The 16,672-nt window shown below is 42.9% G+C and overlaps 1 protein-coding gene and 1 pseudogene across 6 annotated transcripts in view; both read right to left on the minus strand.

Annotated features, from left to right (window-relative positions):
* Positions 1-681: 681 nt before the first annotated feature.
* On the minus strand, positions 682-2,200 carry LOC126947785 (uncharacterized; annotated as a pseudogene). Its single transcript, XR_007723197.1, has one exon. The product of XR_007723197.1 is annotated as an uncharacterized LOC126947785 (transcript).
* A 319-nt stretch (positions 2,201-2,519) lies between these two features.
* SIDT1 (SID1 transmembrane family member 1) overlaps positions 2,520-16,672 on the minus strand; it is an 88,343-nt gene continuing 74,190 nt past the window's right edge. For 3 of the 5 annotated variants that reach the window (XM_050778788.1, XM_050778787.1, XM_050778789.1), the window contains 6 exons: positions 14,110-14,186; positions 10,562-10,608; positions 7,041-7,146; positions 6,840-6,950; positions 4,049-4,162; positions 2,520-2,603 (listed from right to left, as the gene is read on the minus strand). In XM_050778788.1, the coding sequence (XP_050634745.1) occupies positions 2,541-2,603; positions 4,049-4,162; positions 6,840-6,950; positions 7,041-7,146; positions 10,562-10,608; positions 14,110-14,186 (518 nt within the window). In that variant the 3' untranslated portion in view covers positions 2,520-2,540. Of the gene's footprint in view, positions 2,604-4,048; positions 4,163-6,839; positions 6,951-7,040; positions 7,147-10,561; positions 10,609-14,109; positions 14,187-15,181; positions 15,197-16,672 lie in introns of all 5 variants that reach the window. The other 2 variants (XM_050778790.1, XM_050778791.1) reach the window with 1 other exon arrangement.

Consider the following 16,672-nt stretch of genomic DNA (forward strand, 5'->3'; position numbering starts at 1 on the left):
GGCTGCTACATCTCGGTCCTGCTCCAGCTGAACCGCTCTTATTACTTCTGTGCTTGCTTTGCCAACAGCCTCCTCACAGTGACTGCTTTTCTCCAGTTACGCTCCTGTTGAACTCGGCTTTCTGAGTAACTCTTCCTTTCCCTTTTAAAGAGTGAAGTCCATGAACCCGGGCGAGAATTATCATAGACACTGTACTACAGAAATGGCTCGTTAAGCTCTTTAAGCTTTCCGTGCTCCCCTCCACCCCAGCACTTGCGTAAATCCTACAGATACAGCTGAACGACTTTATGTCCTCCAACCGTGAGACTGGCGCTGTGGAAAGAATTAGCAACATGTACATTTAGAACTGGTATTTGTAAAAACAAGCCTGGTCTGGATTTGCAGTACTGTTGCAGGAACAAAACTGACCACAGCGTGTGAGTTTGTAGCACAAGACAGACGTGATCAGAAAACAGTGAAGGCTCCAGCAGCACAGTCCACCCTTTCCTCCAGGGCCCTCTCCCCATTTCGACTCACATTTTCCCGAACAAGCTACCAAACAGGTTATGCATCTGAAAATTTATTCACTTCAGCCACAGGGCGACTTGAATGGACTTTGTGTTCACATTTCCTCCCTTCGTCTTCTGTGGATTAGAAATCATAGTGCGTGAAGATAAAGAAATTAGGTCAAACCAGCCATAGTGAAACAGGTTCAAATCTTTATTATTTTTCATTTTTTAAGAGATGGGGGTCTCACTCTGTCATCCAGGCTGGAGTGCAGGGACGCAATCATAGTTCACTGCGCGTCAATCTCCTGGGCTCAAGTGATCCTCCTGCCTCAGCCTCCCAAAGTGTTGGGATTACAGGCGCGAGCCACTGTGCCCCGCCAAATTTTTTTTTACATGTTGGATTAACACAACCATTTAATTGGTGGCCTTCATATGGTCAATGGAAGCCAACACTTCTTAAAGAATAAAGAATAACAGAAGGCTAAGTACATATTTGGGGACTTTAAAAAAAAAATCACAGAATAGTTCATTGAAAGCATCTTTGTGTTTTTAAAATCAGGAAAAGCTTGCGGTTCAAACTTCTAAAATGGGTTTATGAACACAATGCAAATAGTTTAGAGAAAGAATAATAATTTTAAAAAATTCCTGATCCATGTCTCTAACAAATGATCAGGAAAGCAGAGGCGAGAGGTGACTTTAATTTCACAAGCAAATATATACGCATGTGCACATTTATGCGTCTATTTTCTGATTACATCAGACTCCAGGCAACAAGGGAGCCTGGTCAATGTAGGACTTCTCAGACACAGAAATGCCAGACAGTGTGAGAGTGGAACCCGGATGCTGAGCTTGCCAACACCTTACTGGGGAGAGAATGAGAGTCAGGTGCAACCGAGAGACAATACTAGACAATACTAGATTAGCTGTGCATCCTGAGAGTTGCTTCTGAGAACTTCAGGGAGGAAGCCCAGAACCCTGATCTACATAAGGTGACAGATGGCAGACTTGCTGTGGAGGACTCCTGAAGTAGTGTCCCTGGTTAGAACGCTGATTTCTTCCCTAAAGGTGATGTGGGCACAGAACTGAGCTGTGTGAATGGGAGGGCCAAATAAGCACTGCTCACGCTGCTGAATTTGCTCTGGCAGCCCAAGTCCTTAAGGTGAGGCCTGTCTGGCTGCTGCTGCTGTTACCAGTCTTTTAGTATGGTTAGTCATTTCTCTTGTTCGTGCTGCTGTTAAAAGAGCTTTCCCTGTTTCTCCTTCTGCCTTGAAGCTGGCCAGACATCTGTGGAGTGACAGGGCCTTTCCAAGAAGGCAGAGTCAGAGTGATGAGGTCCACACAGGTCAGGGAGATGAAGACACGAAGGAATATGTAAGCACCCAGGCCTTGGTCCCGGTGACAGTTACTTGTTAACAGGAATGTGTGACAAACCCCACTCCTGAGCCCTTCTGATGGCATCAGAAACCTGGGGGAAATATACAGAGTTTCTTCTGGGAGGTGACTAGCTGGTGCCACTAGAACATCTATCCCAGTAGGGCAGGGCCTGGGGTCACCTCCCCACCATATTCTAAAGAATCACATCCTCCTGCTGGAGCAGCGGGTGTTGCAGAGGTGTGAAGGGGGCCAACACAGTTTCTGGGCAGGAATCCAAGCTGCTGGCCTTTCTGGGCAGGGCGACAACCGGAGGGAAGCGTGCAGCAGCATTCTGCCATTGCCGGCAAGTCTCCTTGAGGGTGGGAGGGGCCCTAAGATGGCGAGTTGACTTGGGTGCAGCGCCTGTCCCTGTTGCACTCCCAGAGCTGCAGATGGAAGGAGTGAGTGTTTCTCAGCTCCTCAGGTTTGCGTCTATCCTCAAAACATGGTTCCCCGTCTGCCTCCCTTCTTGCAGGTTTAAATCTCCCGCAGCCCCTGTCTTTCCTGTGTGAAAGCAGAGCTGGCTCTACAGAGGGTGAGTGGAGCATCTGGCAGTGGTTACTTTGCTGCGGTCACTGTAATTTTCGTGAAACAGCACCAAGATTGATTACTCCCTCCCCTCCTCTTAATGTTGGAGGTTCAGAAGACAGGAATCTGGTCTCTCCGAACCACATCAAGGTCATCATCCAAAGTTAACAAAACCTGAAACGAGAGGGACAGAGAAATGAAAGGAATGGACAGTCACTGCCACACTAAGTCCCGTTTTCTCTCTGAGATGCCCACAGACTGGAAACTGTTAGTTCCCTCTCATTCTCATGCCTTCTGCAGCTCTCTGCAATCCCTAGCTCTTAATAGGCACTTACTCTAATTATACAATTCATTTGTCAATTAATTCAAATATTCATGAAGGTTTATGATGTGCTATTCCAGATGCTATGGAGATATAGTTTGTAATGAAAGAGACAAAAATCCCTATTCTCCACGTAGCTTACATTCTAAAGAGGGCTTTAGACATGAAACAAATACATGCATAAAATATAGCCCATTAGATAGTAGTAAGTGCTAAGGATATAAGTTAAATAATGGAGGGAATATAGGAAGTATCAGGTGTGGGGAGGTAAAAAATTTTGATAGGGTGGCCTGGGAAGTCATTACTTAGGGGACATTTAGGTCAAGAGTCAAAGGGAATGAAGTCCTGTTGGATAGAGTGTTGCTATATAAGAAATGTACCCTTCTCCTCCATTTCTAGTTCCCTCGACTACTACTGTCCTCACGTGGAACCTTTGGTTCCACTTTTGTTGTCTCTGTCTCTCTCATGAAGGTGACAATCAGAAGTAAAAGACAAGGAATGTTTATACAGATTGGCTAAGCTTCCCAAACTGGCCACTAGGGGGTAGCCCTGCTCCACTCTTGAAGTTATATGGCCCGCCTGAGCCCGCTTAGCGTGGAGCCCGGGCGGGCGTCTAGTAGGTCTGGGGCCTGAAGTCTAGTAGGGTTGTTAATTGTCGATTGAACCTGCCTACAGGCACCATGGACTTTTAATTGGGGAAAGTCAAAGTTAGGATTAAAGGATGGAACTATAATTCAGGGTTGATATAAATACGCATGGCTTCTGAGAAAGGGTTGGGGCAAAAAAATAGAGAAACTACAGGAGAGATTTTGGGACAGACTGATCAGAAGGCAACAGAGGCGTGGCTGCTATCCTAAGCCACTTAAGGAATATGTAAAATATTTGTGAAATATTCAGAGAGACTGGAGGAGGAGGAGGAGGAGGAGGAATGTCAGTATGGCATGAGAAAGAATAACCCAATGTTATCGGAATTGCTAAAAGTGGTTCCTGGGGGAATTTCGGGCATGTGGGTCTAACAACCAATTCAGAAAAAATGTGCTGTGCAACTTAGGAAAAATAATTTTGTCCCTCTGTGTCTAAAGATATTGAAGGGTAAAAGAAAAACTAAAGATCTAACCAAAGGACATAAAATTTATAAAAGAAATAAGATGGTCTGTATATTGAATTACAAGGAGGAAATGGAAAGTAAAATTAGAGAGGAATATAAAAAAACAATGTAAGGAAGAGCAGAAGAAGAAAATGAGAGTACAAGATGTAAAGAGAGAAGGAAGTCACAAAAAGATAGATATGAACTCACCAAGAATGAGAAAAACAGAGCAGTAGCAGAGAGGAAGTGCCAGATGTCATGGTCATCGAAGAAATCCAGCAGAATGCACTCGCGGTTCTTCTCCCGGGATTCGGCCGGAGTTCCCTGGAGGAAGGTGAGGCAGAACATGGGCAAGATTCCCTCAGTTCAACTGTTCAAAGAGTTGAACGTCTGGAAAGTTACAAAAATGCTACTAGGTGTCTGGTTCGAAAAGTTAGCTTCCGAGGAAACATACATCCACACAAAAACCTGTACACAAAGACCTCAAAAGCACAGGCAACAAAGCAAAAATAGAAAAGAGAGATTACATCAAGCTACAAAGCTTCTGCACAGCAAAGGAAATGACAAACAAAGTGAAGAGACAACCCACAGAATGGGAGAAAATATTTGCAAACTATCCATTGACCAGAAATTAATAACCAGAATGTATAAGGAGCTCAAACAACTCTAAGTGAAAAAAATCCAATTTAAAAATGGGCAAAAGACATGAATAGACATTTCTCAAAAGAAGACATACAAATGACAAACAGGCGTATGAAAAGGTGCTCAACATCATTGATCATCAGAGAATGCAAATCACAACTACAATGAGATATCATCTTACCCTTGTTAAAAAGGCTCGTATCAAAAAGACAGGCAATAACAGATGCTGGTGAGGATGTGGAGAAAAGGGAATTCTCACACACTGTTGGTGGGAATGTAAATTAGTACAGCCACTGTGGAGAACAGTTTGGAAGTTCCTTAAAAAACTAAAAATAGAGCTACGGCCGGTACAGTGGCTCACGCCTGTAATCCCAGCACCATGGAAGGCACAGGCAGGTGGATCACCTAAGGTCAGGAGTTTGAGACCAGCCTGGCCAACATGGTGAAACTCCGTCTCTACTGAAAATACAAAAAAAATTAGCTGGGCATGGTGGCGGGTGCCTGTAATCCCAACTACTCAGGAGGGTGAGGCAGGAGAATCACTTGAACCTGGGAGGCAGAGGTTTCAGTGAGCCAAGATCATGCCATTGCACTCCAGCCTGGGAGACAGAGGGAGACCCCGTCTCAAAAAACAAAAAACAAAAAACAGAAAAAAGGAAAAAATAGAGCTACCATATGATTCAGCAATTCTATTACTTGATATATATCCAAAAGAAAAGAAATCAGTATGTCAAAGAGTTATCTGCACTCCCATGTTTATTACAGCACTGTTCACAATAGGCAAAATATGGAATCTATCTAAGTTCCCATCAACGGAGGTAAGGACAAAGACAATATGATACACATATCTACACAGGCAGTGTACATATACATACAAACACAATAAAATACTACTCAGCCATAAAAAAGAATAAAATCCTGCCATTTGTAGCAACACATATGGAACTCGAGGCCATTATGTTAAGCGAAATAAGTGAAGCACAGAAGGACAAATATTGCATGTTCTCACTCATATGAGGCAGCTAGAAAAGTGGATCCCATGAAGACAGAGAATAGTTTGGTAGTTACCAGAGTCCAGGAAGGGTGGGGGGAGAGGGAGATGAGGGGAAAAACAAAAGAATGTGCATGTATTTTTGACTGCTGAATGGCACACTTTAAAACGGTAACGATTGCAAATTTTATACGTATATTTTACCTCAAGAAAAAAACTTGTACACAAATATTCACAGCAGCATCACTCATAATGACACAAAAAATAGAAACAATCTAACTGTCAATCAGCTGATAAGCAGGTAGATAAAATGTGGTATATCAGTACAATGGAATATTATTCAGCAATGAATAGACATGAAGTACTATGTATGTTACAGCATGCTTGAACCTAGGACACATAAGGGAAAGAAGTCAGACACAAAGGCCGTGTATTGTGTGATTCCATTTACATGAAATGTCCAGAATAAGCAAATATACAGAGACAAAAGGTAGATTTAGTAGTTGCTTAGGGCGAAGGGGTTAGGGAGAAGTGAGGAGTGAATGCTGATGTGTATGAGGTTTCTTTCTGGAGTGACAGAAATGTTCTAAAATCTATTGTGGTGACTGTGGTGATGGAATGCTAAGACTTCTTCCTGTTCTGTGTCTCAGATATACCAGTAACTTCTTAGGCTTCGGCTCTGCTATCTATGGACGGGATGTAATGATACGTGAGCTTGGGTATTTGTTTTTTTTGTTTTTTGAGATGGAGTCTCACTGTGTTGCCCAGGCTGGAGTGCAGTGGCGCGATCTCGGCTCACTGCAAGGTCTGTCTCCCGGGTTCAAGCCATTCTCCTGCCTCAGCCTCCCGAGTAACTGGGATTACAGGTGCCCGCCAGCACGCCTGGTTAATTCTTTTGGTATTTTTAGTAGAGACGGGGTTTCACTATGTTGGCCAGGCTGGTGTCGATCTCCTGACTTCGGAATCCACCCGCATCGGCCTCCCAAAGTGCTGGGATTACAGGCGTGAGCCACCGCGCGCGGCCTGGGTATTTGTTGATGGATGGAGATTATGAGAAAGATGAGGAGATGCACTACTCCAGGCTTTTGACCACGTTAAGCATTCACTGGGACCAGCGTCCTAATACAACATGCAATGACGACCAAGTTTGCAATGTCAATAGTGCTCACAGATTTATAAAGGGCCACCCTGAGAATGATAACCACACGCAGTTAGTGTGCATTTATGTATGGCTGTTAAAAAGCATCCCTGGTAGAGAAAACTTTCATTTTAAACACTGTGAAAACACATTAAGAGAGGGAGGTAGAAAGGCCAAAATGGCAAGTTGGAGAGAGAAATTCTTTTTGGGTAAGAAAACTGGCCTCTTACCTCCCAGCTGCTGAGATTCTGGAAGAAAAAATACAGCGCGGCAGCCCACATCACAGCGGTGGCCACGATGCAGAAGAGCGGGACCGGGAGCACCTTCTCAGAGCTGCGGAGCTGCCGGGGAAGAAACAGATGCGGCCTTACGGGTCTCCGCCTTCGCCTGCCCCAGGGCCCGACGCAGCGGCTCCCGGAGCTCGCTCTTACCTTCATGATGATGTAAAAGGCCAGGTACAGCAAAAGGTTGCAGATGAAGATGCCCAGCATGTAGGAGGCAAAGTCCCTGGGGCGGTATATCAATCCGAAGAGGGCGCTGCGGGCGTGGGAGAAATGTGGGCAGCCGTGAAGGTGGATTTGTAACACTATTGGCTTTTCCAATCCCCCAGTCCCTTGAGGGGGAAGGGGCAGTTGCTTTTTTTTTTTTTTAACTTTTATTTTTAGTTTATTTTATTTGTTTTTAAACTCTTACCTCGTGATAAAACAGTAGATTTTTAAAATAATACTTTAACATATAAGCATTTTTTTTTTTTTTTTTTTAACAGTTGAGGTCTCACTCCCTCACTCAGGCTAGAGTGCAATGGCGCAGTCACGGCTCACTGCAACCTTCACGTCCTGGACTCAAGCGATCCTTCCACTTCAACCTCTCTGGTAGCCGGGACTACAGATGCATGCCACCACTTACAGCTAACTTAAAAAATTTTTTTGTAGAGGCAGGGTCTTGCTATGTTGCCCAGCCTGGTGTTGGATTCATGTCCTCAAGCCATCCTTTTGCCTCAGCCTCCCAAAGCCCTGGGATTACAGCTGTGAGCCATGGTGCCTTGCCTATATAAGTAACTTTTAATTTATTACACTTTCTTCCAAGCATTCATTTCTAACAACCATGTAAAGTTCCCATAACTGAATGCAATGTAAACGATCATCTTTCCTCTTTTGTTGAAGTGAAGTGTTTTCCCACATTCTTCGGTTTTTCACTATTATAAGAAACACAACAATGAATAAATACTTTCAGACATTGAGCTTATTTTTTTCATTTAAGATTAGTTCCTTAGAATAGAAGCAAAATCATCTCCATGATTGGCTTGACACTCATTATCAAATTTTTGCTAGCTGTCCATGGTTTTAAAATTAATGCTAAAGTTAATTTTGGTTGGAGTTAGCTTTAATTTTGTTCCAGATTTCTATTCAGTTATAGTATGTCCTTTATTACGTAATTCTTTATCTCCTTGTTTTGAAATTGCTTTTAATGAATACACATCCACATATATATTTTTCAAAATCTCAATATCTCTATCTAGTTGGGTTTCTGTCCTCCATTCAGATTCACTGATTCATATTTCTAATTTCTAATTTTAGATCAGTGCCTCACTATTTTATTATCATTTTATAATATGCTAGATTATCTGATTAGGCTAGCCTGCACTGTTCCACTTGGTAGCCACATGTGGCTATTTAAATTAAAATTAATTGAAATTAAATAAAATTGAAAATCTACTTCCTCAGTCACACTAACCACATTTCAAGTCTTTGATATCTATGTGCTAATAGTTACTGTATTGGGCTGTATGTGTGGAATATTTACATCACTCCAGAGAGTTCTACTGGACAATGCTGGGCTAGTCACCTCTGCCCCTCCTTCCTTCTGTTAATCTCTTTTTCAAAGATCTTTGAACTTTTTGCCTAACTAGGCAAATAACTTTTAGAATAAAACATAAAACCTTATTGACTTAATTACTATTCTAACTCTAAATGTATACATTACCTTGAGAAAGGATATCTTTGCAATAGTTATCTTTCCACCCAGGACCTGATGTCTGTCTTCATTTAGCTTCCTAAGAAGATAATTACATTTTCTACAGAAAGATTGTGTACATCTCTCAAAATTTATTCGTAAGTATTTAAAGTGTAAAGCTACTATTAATGGACTCTTTTTGTTCATTTTGAATTCCAACTGACTTTGGTTTTTTTTTTTTTGAGAGAGGGTCTCACCATATTGCCCAGACTGGTCTCAAACTCCTGGGCTCAAGCAATCCTCCGGCCTCAGCCTCCCAAAGTGTTGTGGTTCTAAGTGTGAGCCATTGCACGCGGCCTCAACTGACTTTGTTGTGTGTAATATAGAACATTTTCTTCTCCCAGATTTTGAAATCTTTAGTATACCAAGCAACTCTTGTACATCTTTCCTTCAGATTCTCTAGTTTTTAGCTTTTTGTTACATTTGCTTTGTCATTTTCTCTCTCTCTCTCTCTCTCTCTGAGTATATATATATGCATATGTATGTACATACATCTCTATGCCTATATGTAAATACACACATATGTATGCACACACACCATTTTTCTTCTTCAGGACCATATGAAAGTAATTCCTTTTAAAATAACATTCATGGGAAATCATTCCATGTCTTTATGGAGCAACTGGGAAGGAGGTAGCCCACTATCAGATAATCACGGTGAGGTCTGTCATTGAACCTCCTTCATCCCTGCAGGCCTTCTCGTCTCACAGAGCTGTACAAAGAGAGGCCATCTGCCTTGTCTCGTGAGCAGATCGTGGATATGGTTTTGCTTATGTGAGAGACGGAGACAAGCCAAGTGATTCTGAGCCCCCACGGTGATAGTCAAAGGCTGTTCATTATCAAGAGGCTGGTCCCTTTTCTCCCCCCAGTGCCCTCTCTTTCAGGACCACCAGGACTGTGGAGTCTGCTAGAAGGGTGGTCAAGAACAGACCACTGCCCAAGAATCCTCTCATCTCGACCTGCCCCCAAGTAAAGGAGGAATCCTTAAATGGTATACATCTTATCCTGGGGCAATCCCTGGGGTGACAACATGGGAAGCTTCTTCCAGAAGCACATGCCCCCCAGATAAGACTCAGATTCTCATGACTTGATTCTGGCTTCCTCTGAAGGAATGCCTCTTCATTCCTTAATGTTCACTGAGATTACAGAATCTTTTTTTGTTTTTGTTTTTGTTTTGTCAAAGGCCACTGACCCCGAGGAGCTCATCAGCTAGGAGCTACAAATAAAAGCAGTTAAACTTACTTATTGTTTGAGTGATCACTAAAATATTTCACTCATTCAACTGTATAAATTGAGAATAGATTGCATAAAATAATTGTGGCTAGCAAAAATATGCATCTGTTGTTCTGTTCTATTTTGAGCCATTTGAGGAACAAAGGCCATGGGAAAGGAGGAGGAAGAATGATGTAGGTGGAAAGAAAGAGACTGGGGAGAGAAAGAAATAAAAGAGGGACTTGCACACACACAGACACATACACACACATACATTTAGTAAAAGAAAAATTTCTATAGAAAAGAAGGCCTTCTGGGTAGTCTTTATGGAAAGTTCTGTGAAAGAGTTTAAAGCTATGTTGGATGTTTGCAATCAGTGGTATAATTTATCTATCTATCTATCTATCTATCTATCTATCTATCCATCCATCCATCCATCCATCCATCCATCCATCCAACCATCTATCTATCCAACGTATCCACATAGATTTAACGAGTTTTGATGTTTGTCTTGTTGAGCAAATGAACTCAATGCCTCAGTGTTTTTAAGAGAGGCTACAATTGCTACACGAGAATGTCCAACTACCTTTTTTGAGTCTCTAGAACAAGCAATCCTACCTTCTCCTTAATTTCAGATTTCTTTGTAAAAATGACAGTCAAGGAAAGCTAAACCACAGCGTTACCGACATTAATACAGGCAAAAACATGTTTTCATAAGACTACTTACAAGGACCAGTTAACCAGATTCCCCACAACCAGCAACACCATTCTATCCTGGAAAAGAGGAAAGAAAACATCAAATGAGAGGCTGCACATCCGACTTTTCTTTTAACCTACTGTGGTGGAAGTATCAACTATGGGAAAACAATTGCATTGGTGAAAAACATTTTCTATGGTTCTAAGAGTGCCTTGCCTATGATCTGACACTGATTGTATATGAAGACTAAATGGCAAGGCTTCTAACTGCAAATAGACCTGACCTCATCCCTGAGAAAGAAAATGTGGTGAGCAAAGCAGGACTCTATTTCTCCCCAGTGTTTAGTGGAGCTGCGCCCACAGGCCCACTTCTCAGTGGGGAGGCTGGTGAGATGTGCTGATTACAGAATTAAGAGCATTCTGCCACTGGTACTATGTAATCGAGCACTGTTTTTCTGGGGTGTACTACTTGGTAGCCACAATTGCAACTCTCAGGCCCCAGCTGTAGGGCGTTAGTTTTGTACCCATTACTCTGGTTTCAAGGTGGTCCTGAAACTCCCAGGTTCCTGTGTCTACAATATACAGTCTTGTAGGGGAGAAAATAGGGAGAAAAGGTCAGTTTTAGAGGACAATAGGCCGGGTGTGGTGGCTCATGCCTATAATCCCAGTACTTTGGGAGGCTGAGGCGGGCAGATCACCTGAGGTCAGGAGTTCAAGACCAGCCTGGCCAACATGGTGAAAGCCCGTCTCTACTAAAAATACAAAAATTAGCTAGGTGTGGTGGCACACAACTGTAGTGTAGCTTCTTGAGAGGCTGAGGCCTGAGAAGCATTTGAACCTGGGAGGCAGAGGTTTCAGTGAGCTGAGATTGCGCCAATGCACTCCAGCCTGGGCGATAGAGCAAGACTCTGTCTCAAAATAAATAAATAAATAAATAAATAACAATTACTCTGACAGAGATTTATTCACAGTCTGTCCCTGTCCTTTGCATACTACTTAAAACTTTTAGGAGAGATTTGATCATACTTTAATTTGCATAACCACTCATCTACTATTTAAAAGTAGCAATTCTTTGTCTTTTAGGTGATCCATCCAATTTGGAGGAAGTAACTTCATTAAAAAAAACATTAATTCACCTATTAGAATGACTAAAATCCCCAAACAGTGACAACACCAAATGCTGGCGAGGATGTGCAGCAATAGTAACATTCATTGCTGGTGGGAATGCCAAACGATACAGCCACTTGGAAGACAGTTTTGTAGTTTCTTACAAAACTAAACATATGATTGCCATACGATCCAGCAATAGCTCCCTTTGATATTTAACAAAAGGAGTTGAAAACTCATGTCCACACAAAAATCTATGGAAAAAAGAAACTATGAATGTTATAGCAGCTTATTCATAATTACCCATACTTGGAAGCAACCAAAATGCCCTTCAGTGGGTGAATAAATAAACTGTGGCACATCCAGACAATGGAATATTATTCAGTGCTGAATACAAATGAGCTATCAAGCCATGAAAAGACATGGAGGAAACTTAAATGCCCATTACTAAGTGGAAGAAGTCAGTATGAAATGGCTCTATACCGTATGACTCCAATTACGTTTTGGAAAAAGAAAAACTGTGTCAATAGAAAAAAGATTAGTGGTTGTGAGGACTTAAGAGGGAGGGAGGGATGAATAGGCTGAGCACAGAGGATTTTTAGGGCAGTGGAACTGGCTCATATGATACTATAATGGTAGGTACATGTCAACACGCTTGTCAAAACCTATGAGCGCACATCAAGAATGAGCATTAATGTAATGTAAGCCTTACATGGGTAGTAATGATGTGTCAGTGTAGGCTCATCAACTGTAACCAATGTACCACTGTGGTTTGGAACGTCCATAGTGGGGGAGGCTGTGCGTGGGGGGTGTTGGGGCAGAGGGTATATGGGAAATTTCTGTACCTTCTGCTCAATTTTTCTGTGGATGTAAAGCTGCTCTAAAAAATATAAAGTCTATTTAAAAAAAGAAGCCTCCATCAATTAATGTAAAAACCAAAAACATTACTTGCCTCTCCTGGTTCACAGGTAAGCAGGAGAACTTGCCTCTCAAAATACTCACAAGTCCTAATGGATGTTTTCATTCTCACCTGAATAAACCTTCCAGCCTCAATTCCCTTGTTTTTAGTGCTTATAGCTCCTGCCCAAGCTCTAGAGTGCTCACAGATTTCCATATTCCTTTAGAAAAAATATTCTGATTATAAAGGATTAGCAGGTACTTGCTAAATCCCTGTGTGCCAGGCCATACTAGCATCACTAGTTCTGACTGCAGCACTTTGTAAAGCCTGGGCAGTGGGCTCAGAGGAGGAAGGCAGCCTTCCCAAGATCACTGACCAGAGAGCCAAGAGAGAGCTGGGACCAGGGCCCTGAGCTCTGAGCTCACTACAGAAATATATCATACACTGAAGTATATTTCAACTATCAAGCAATAAGCACAAGTTATAAAAAATTCTTGCTCATTGTGAAAATCAAACAGTACAGAAACACATAATGTAGAAGTGTAAGTTCCTAATGAACGTGACTGGAGTGACCACGGGTCCCAGTTTGCTGGAGACAGTCCTAGTTTACCCCTGCTGTTCTGGTGGAATTATTAGTGGTGTGCCCTTCACTTCCACAAGGGTACCTGTTTGGATGATTATTTATAGGGGTGCTCTGTCTTGATCCTCCCCATAGCTATGATCACTGTTCATTTATTTTTATTTTGTTTTTTAAAAATTTCATTATTGGGCAGGGCACAGTGGCTCACGCCTGTAATCCCAGCACTTTGGGAGGCCAAGGCGGGTGGATCACCTGAGGTTGGGAGTTTCAGACTCCAACATGGAGAAACCCTGCCTCTACTAAAAATACAAAATTAGCCAGGCATGGTGGCGCATGCCTGTAATCCCAGCTACTCGGGAGGCCGAGGCAGGAGAATTGCTTGAACCCAGGAGGCGGAGGTTGCAGTGAGCCGAAATCGTGCCACTGCACTCCAGCCCGGGCCAAGAGCAAAACTCCGTCTCAAAAAAAAAAAAAAATCGTTATTATTATTTTTTATTTCCAAATTTTATTTTAAGCTCAGGGTTACATGGGCAGGATGTGCAGGTTTGTTTCATGGGTAAACGTGTGTCATGGTGGTTTTGCTGCACAGATCATCCCATCACCCAGGTATTAAGCCCAGCATTCATTAGCTATTCTTCCTGATCCTCTGCCTCCTCCCACCGGCCCCCCACCACCCCACCCTCCAACAGACCCCAGTGTGTGTTATTCCCCACCATGTGTCCATAATCATCACTGTTTAACAGTTGGGTAGATGTATTTTCTTCTTTTTTATATACTAGCAAATATTTTGTTTATAAAAATGGGACCATGTTAGCTTGACTTTTATGAGAAAGAGTAAGCACCATGCTCCTTCCCCACTATCGGGCCTTTAGCCACCCTGGGCCATCTGGCCCTCTTGATTTTAGGAGCCCTGAGTGACTGCCCCACGCCTGTCCCTCCTACTACTCCCCTTCTTCCTGGGAGAGGGTCAGAGAACACAGGAACATGCACGTACCATATACAGAGGCCGGCTACACTGCTGGATACAGTCTGTGTAGAACACCATGGCAGCCCGCCGGAAAATTCCCAAATCTGCTGATAATACAAAAATGCATGGTGAGAAGGCTCAGTCAACGAAAATACAAATACTCTGAAGTGGCTTTTGGAGCCAGAATGATGTCATCCTCACTTCATTAAAATGCATTAGAATGCTTTGCACCTAATAGGTGGGCAATAAGCATTTGCTTTGAAAAATGGTATTGTCACTGAGGGATGCCATATCTGTGCATTACACAGCAGAAAGGCGAGGAAGATGGACATGAGCAACAAGCGCTCGCAAATAACATGGGTGGCTGGCCGACCCTTATTCTGTCTCCTTCAGCTAAGCTTCTTTTTGTTTACCGTTTACTCTGGTGGTGTTTTCTTTATAGTAGAGATGTTATGGGTCTCCTCAATCTACTTTAAAACATATGCTCTCTCCAGAGGATGGGAAATCTTAGCTTGTGAAGGTTCAGATCTGTTATTTCTCAATGTGGTTATAAGTTAGTAACAATTGAACTAAAGGCTCACTGAGCATGTTCAGAAAATCTATCTGAACTGAAACAATCATCAAGGGAAGGTAAGTTAAGATGGGGACAGGAAAGGGTTTTTAAACACAGTTGAAAAGGATGATATGAAATGCAGCGAGTGTGTGTATTAAAATGTTACATGAACAGTCAGGTTCAAAGGCGGGCTGTGTTTCTGTGAGCTGTCCACACCACGGATATCGAATGCCAGTCTGGGTCTGCCCAAGGCAAACATTTTCCAGAATGTGGATCTCAGCTCTGCTATGAATCCTGCTCCTCCTCAAGGTTACCCCTGTGGTCAATTTAACCAGGGGGAAGACACCTGGCTCTGTGGCATCCCAGAAGTGGCGTGGAGCAGGCTGGGGTGGAGCGCAGTCTCCCCTCCGAGCGTCTCTCCCCACTCCCATGGAGTCTGCCCAGCCTGAAAGAGGCTGTTCAGGGAGCAGGGCTGCCAGGACAGCCAGCTGGGTCACTTTGATAAAAAAGCAATCTAGACCCCTGGAAAGGGTGGCTGAACATTACCTGTGTCAGACACATCTGAATCAGTAGGAAGCAGAGAAGAAAGGAGAAAAAAAAAAGAAGAGATTGTAAGAAAGTAGCCAAACATGTAAACTACTGGTCATTTTATTTTTTCTCGAGATGGATGACTCTAATTTTGCTTTCTGATTATAAAAGTAATGTTTACTTGTCAAAAAAGAACACAGGATCTTTCTGCTTGTCTCAAACATTCAGAAGTCTTCAAATCCTCCAAGAGTGAACTGAGACTTTTTTCTCTCCCTGTCTACTTTCGTGCACCACGTCCGGTTTATAATCCAGCGTCTCTCATGAGAAATCCCGGAGGTCGTTTTCCAGAGCTCTGGGAATGGTGGACACAGTAGTGATTTGGGGAAGCGGCTCTCTGGTTTATAAGAGATAATGATTAAATGTTCTTCCTCGTTGCTGCAGCCTTTCCTGTGTCCACATTGATTTGCTTGTGTAGCCCGAGGGGCCACAGAGAAAGGACATGTGATTAGAAAGCAAAGGCAGCTTATGACATGGGTAGAAAGGCTGGAGTCAGCTGAACACTGTCCACGAATCCAACTTCCTGGCTTTGGACTAAATTTAGATACAGTCATTGTCACGACGAAATAGAACGTTTTCTTTTGACTCTGGTTCATCTGTAACCACCTGGGGAAGACTCCATGGGTACGGAAATGGAAAATATTCAGTTAAACTACAGGCTGGCTAGCTCCCATTTGCTGTACTAGGCCCACTTGCCATGAGTCTGTCTCCTGGGGACCCACCACACTGGGGAGGCGGGCCTGTGTGGACGACATCAGTGGATTCTCTGACTTTCCTTGGACAATGGGGAATCCCAGCAGGAGACTACAGGGACAAAGGAAGGAAAGTGAGCTCGGAGGACTTATTTTGCTGGCGTCCTCCCTGTGAGGTTACTGCATGCTGGCCAGAACGTCAATGAAAGGTCACTGCTCCTTTCAGAGTGACTTTTTTCCCCATAACTCTCTCCTTCCACATTTTGGGAACCATGTGTTCCCTGTCTTTTTGGGCTTATAGATGTAAAAGCTTCACTGCTGCTAACCCCAAGTTTCCATGATATCCTTTTATTCCCCTCTACCCCATCCACATCTTGTGAATAGTCCTTCTGTGAATAAATCCTTCTCTTTCTTTGTGTGTGACATCTTTTTCCTGTTGGGACCCTAACAAATTATTCCATGGTCATAATATAATACGCTAAATTTCACTTCTTTTAAAAGATAGGATAATTTGGCATTGCAAAACTGCATAAGGCAAAGGTGGTATAAATACATGAAAGCTCCTCTGTGCATTAGTGGTCACTCCACTGCGTATATCTGCACTCAAGTTTATTTTTCCAACTCTGGAAGAAACCAGAACAATAATGCTCCGAATGATTTTCCTTTTGAAAGTTTAGTTTGTATGACTTCACTTACCTTCTGTCTGGTGGAGGAGCATGCCCAGCATGCCCTGCCAAATGTTCTACACAACTGGCTCAAG

Source organism: Macaca thibetana, chromosome 2 (assembly GCF_024542745.1).
Source record: "Macaca thibetana thibetana isolate TM-01 chromosome 2, ASM2454274v1, whole genome shotgun sequence".
Classification (NCBI taxonomy): Eukaryota; Metazoa; Chordata; class Mammalia; order Primates; family Cercopithecidae; genus Macaca; species Macaca thibetana.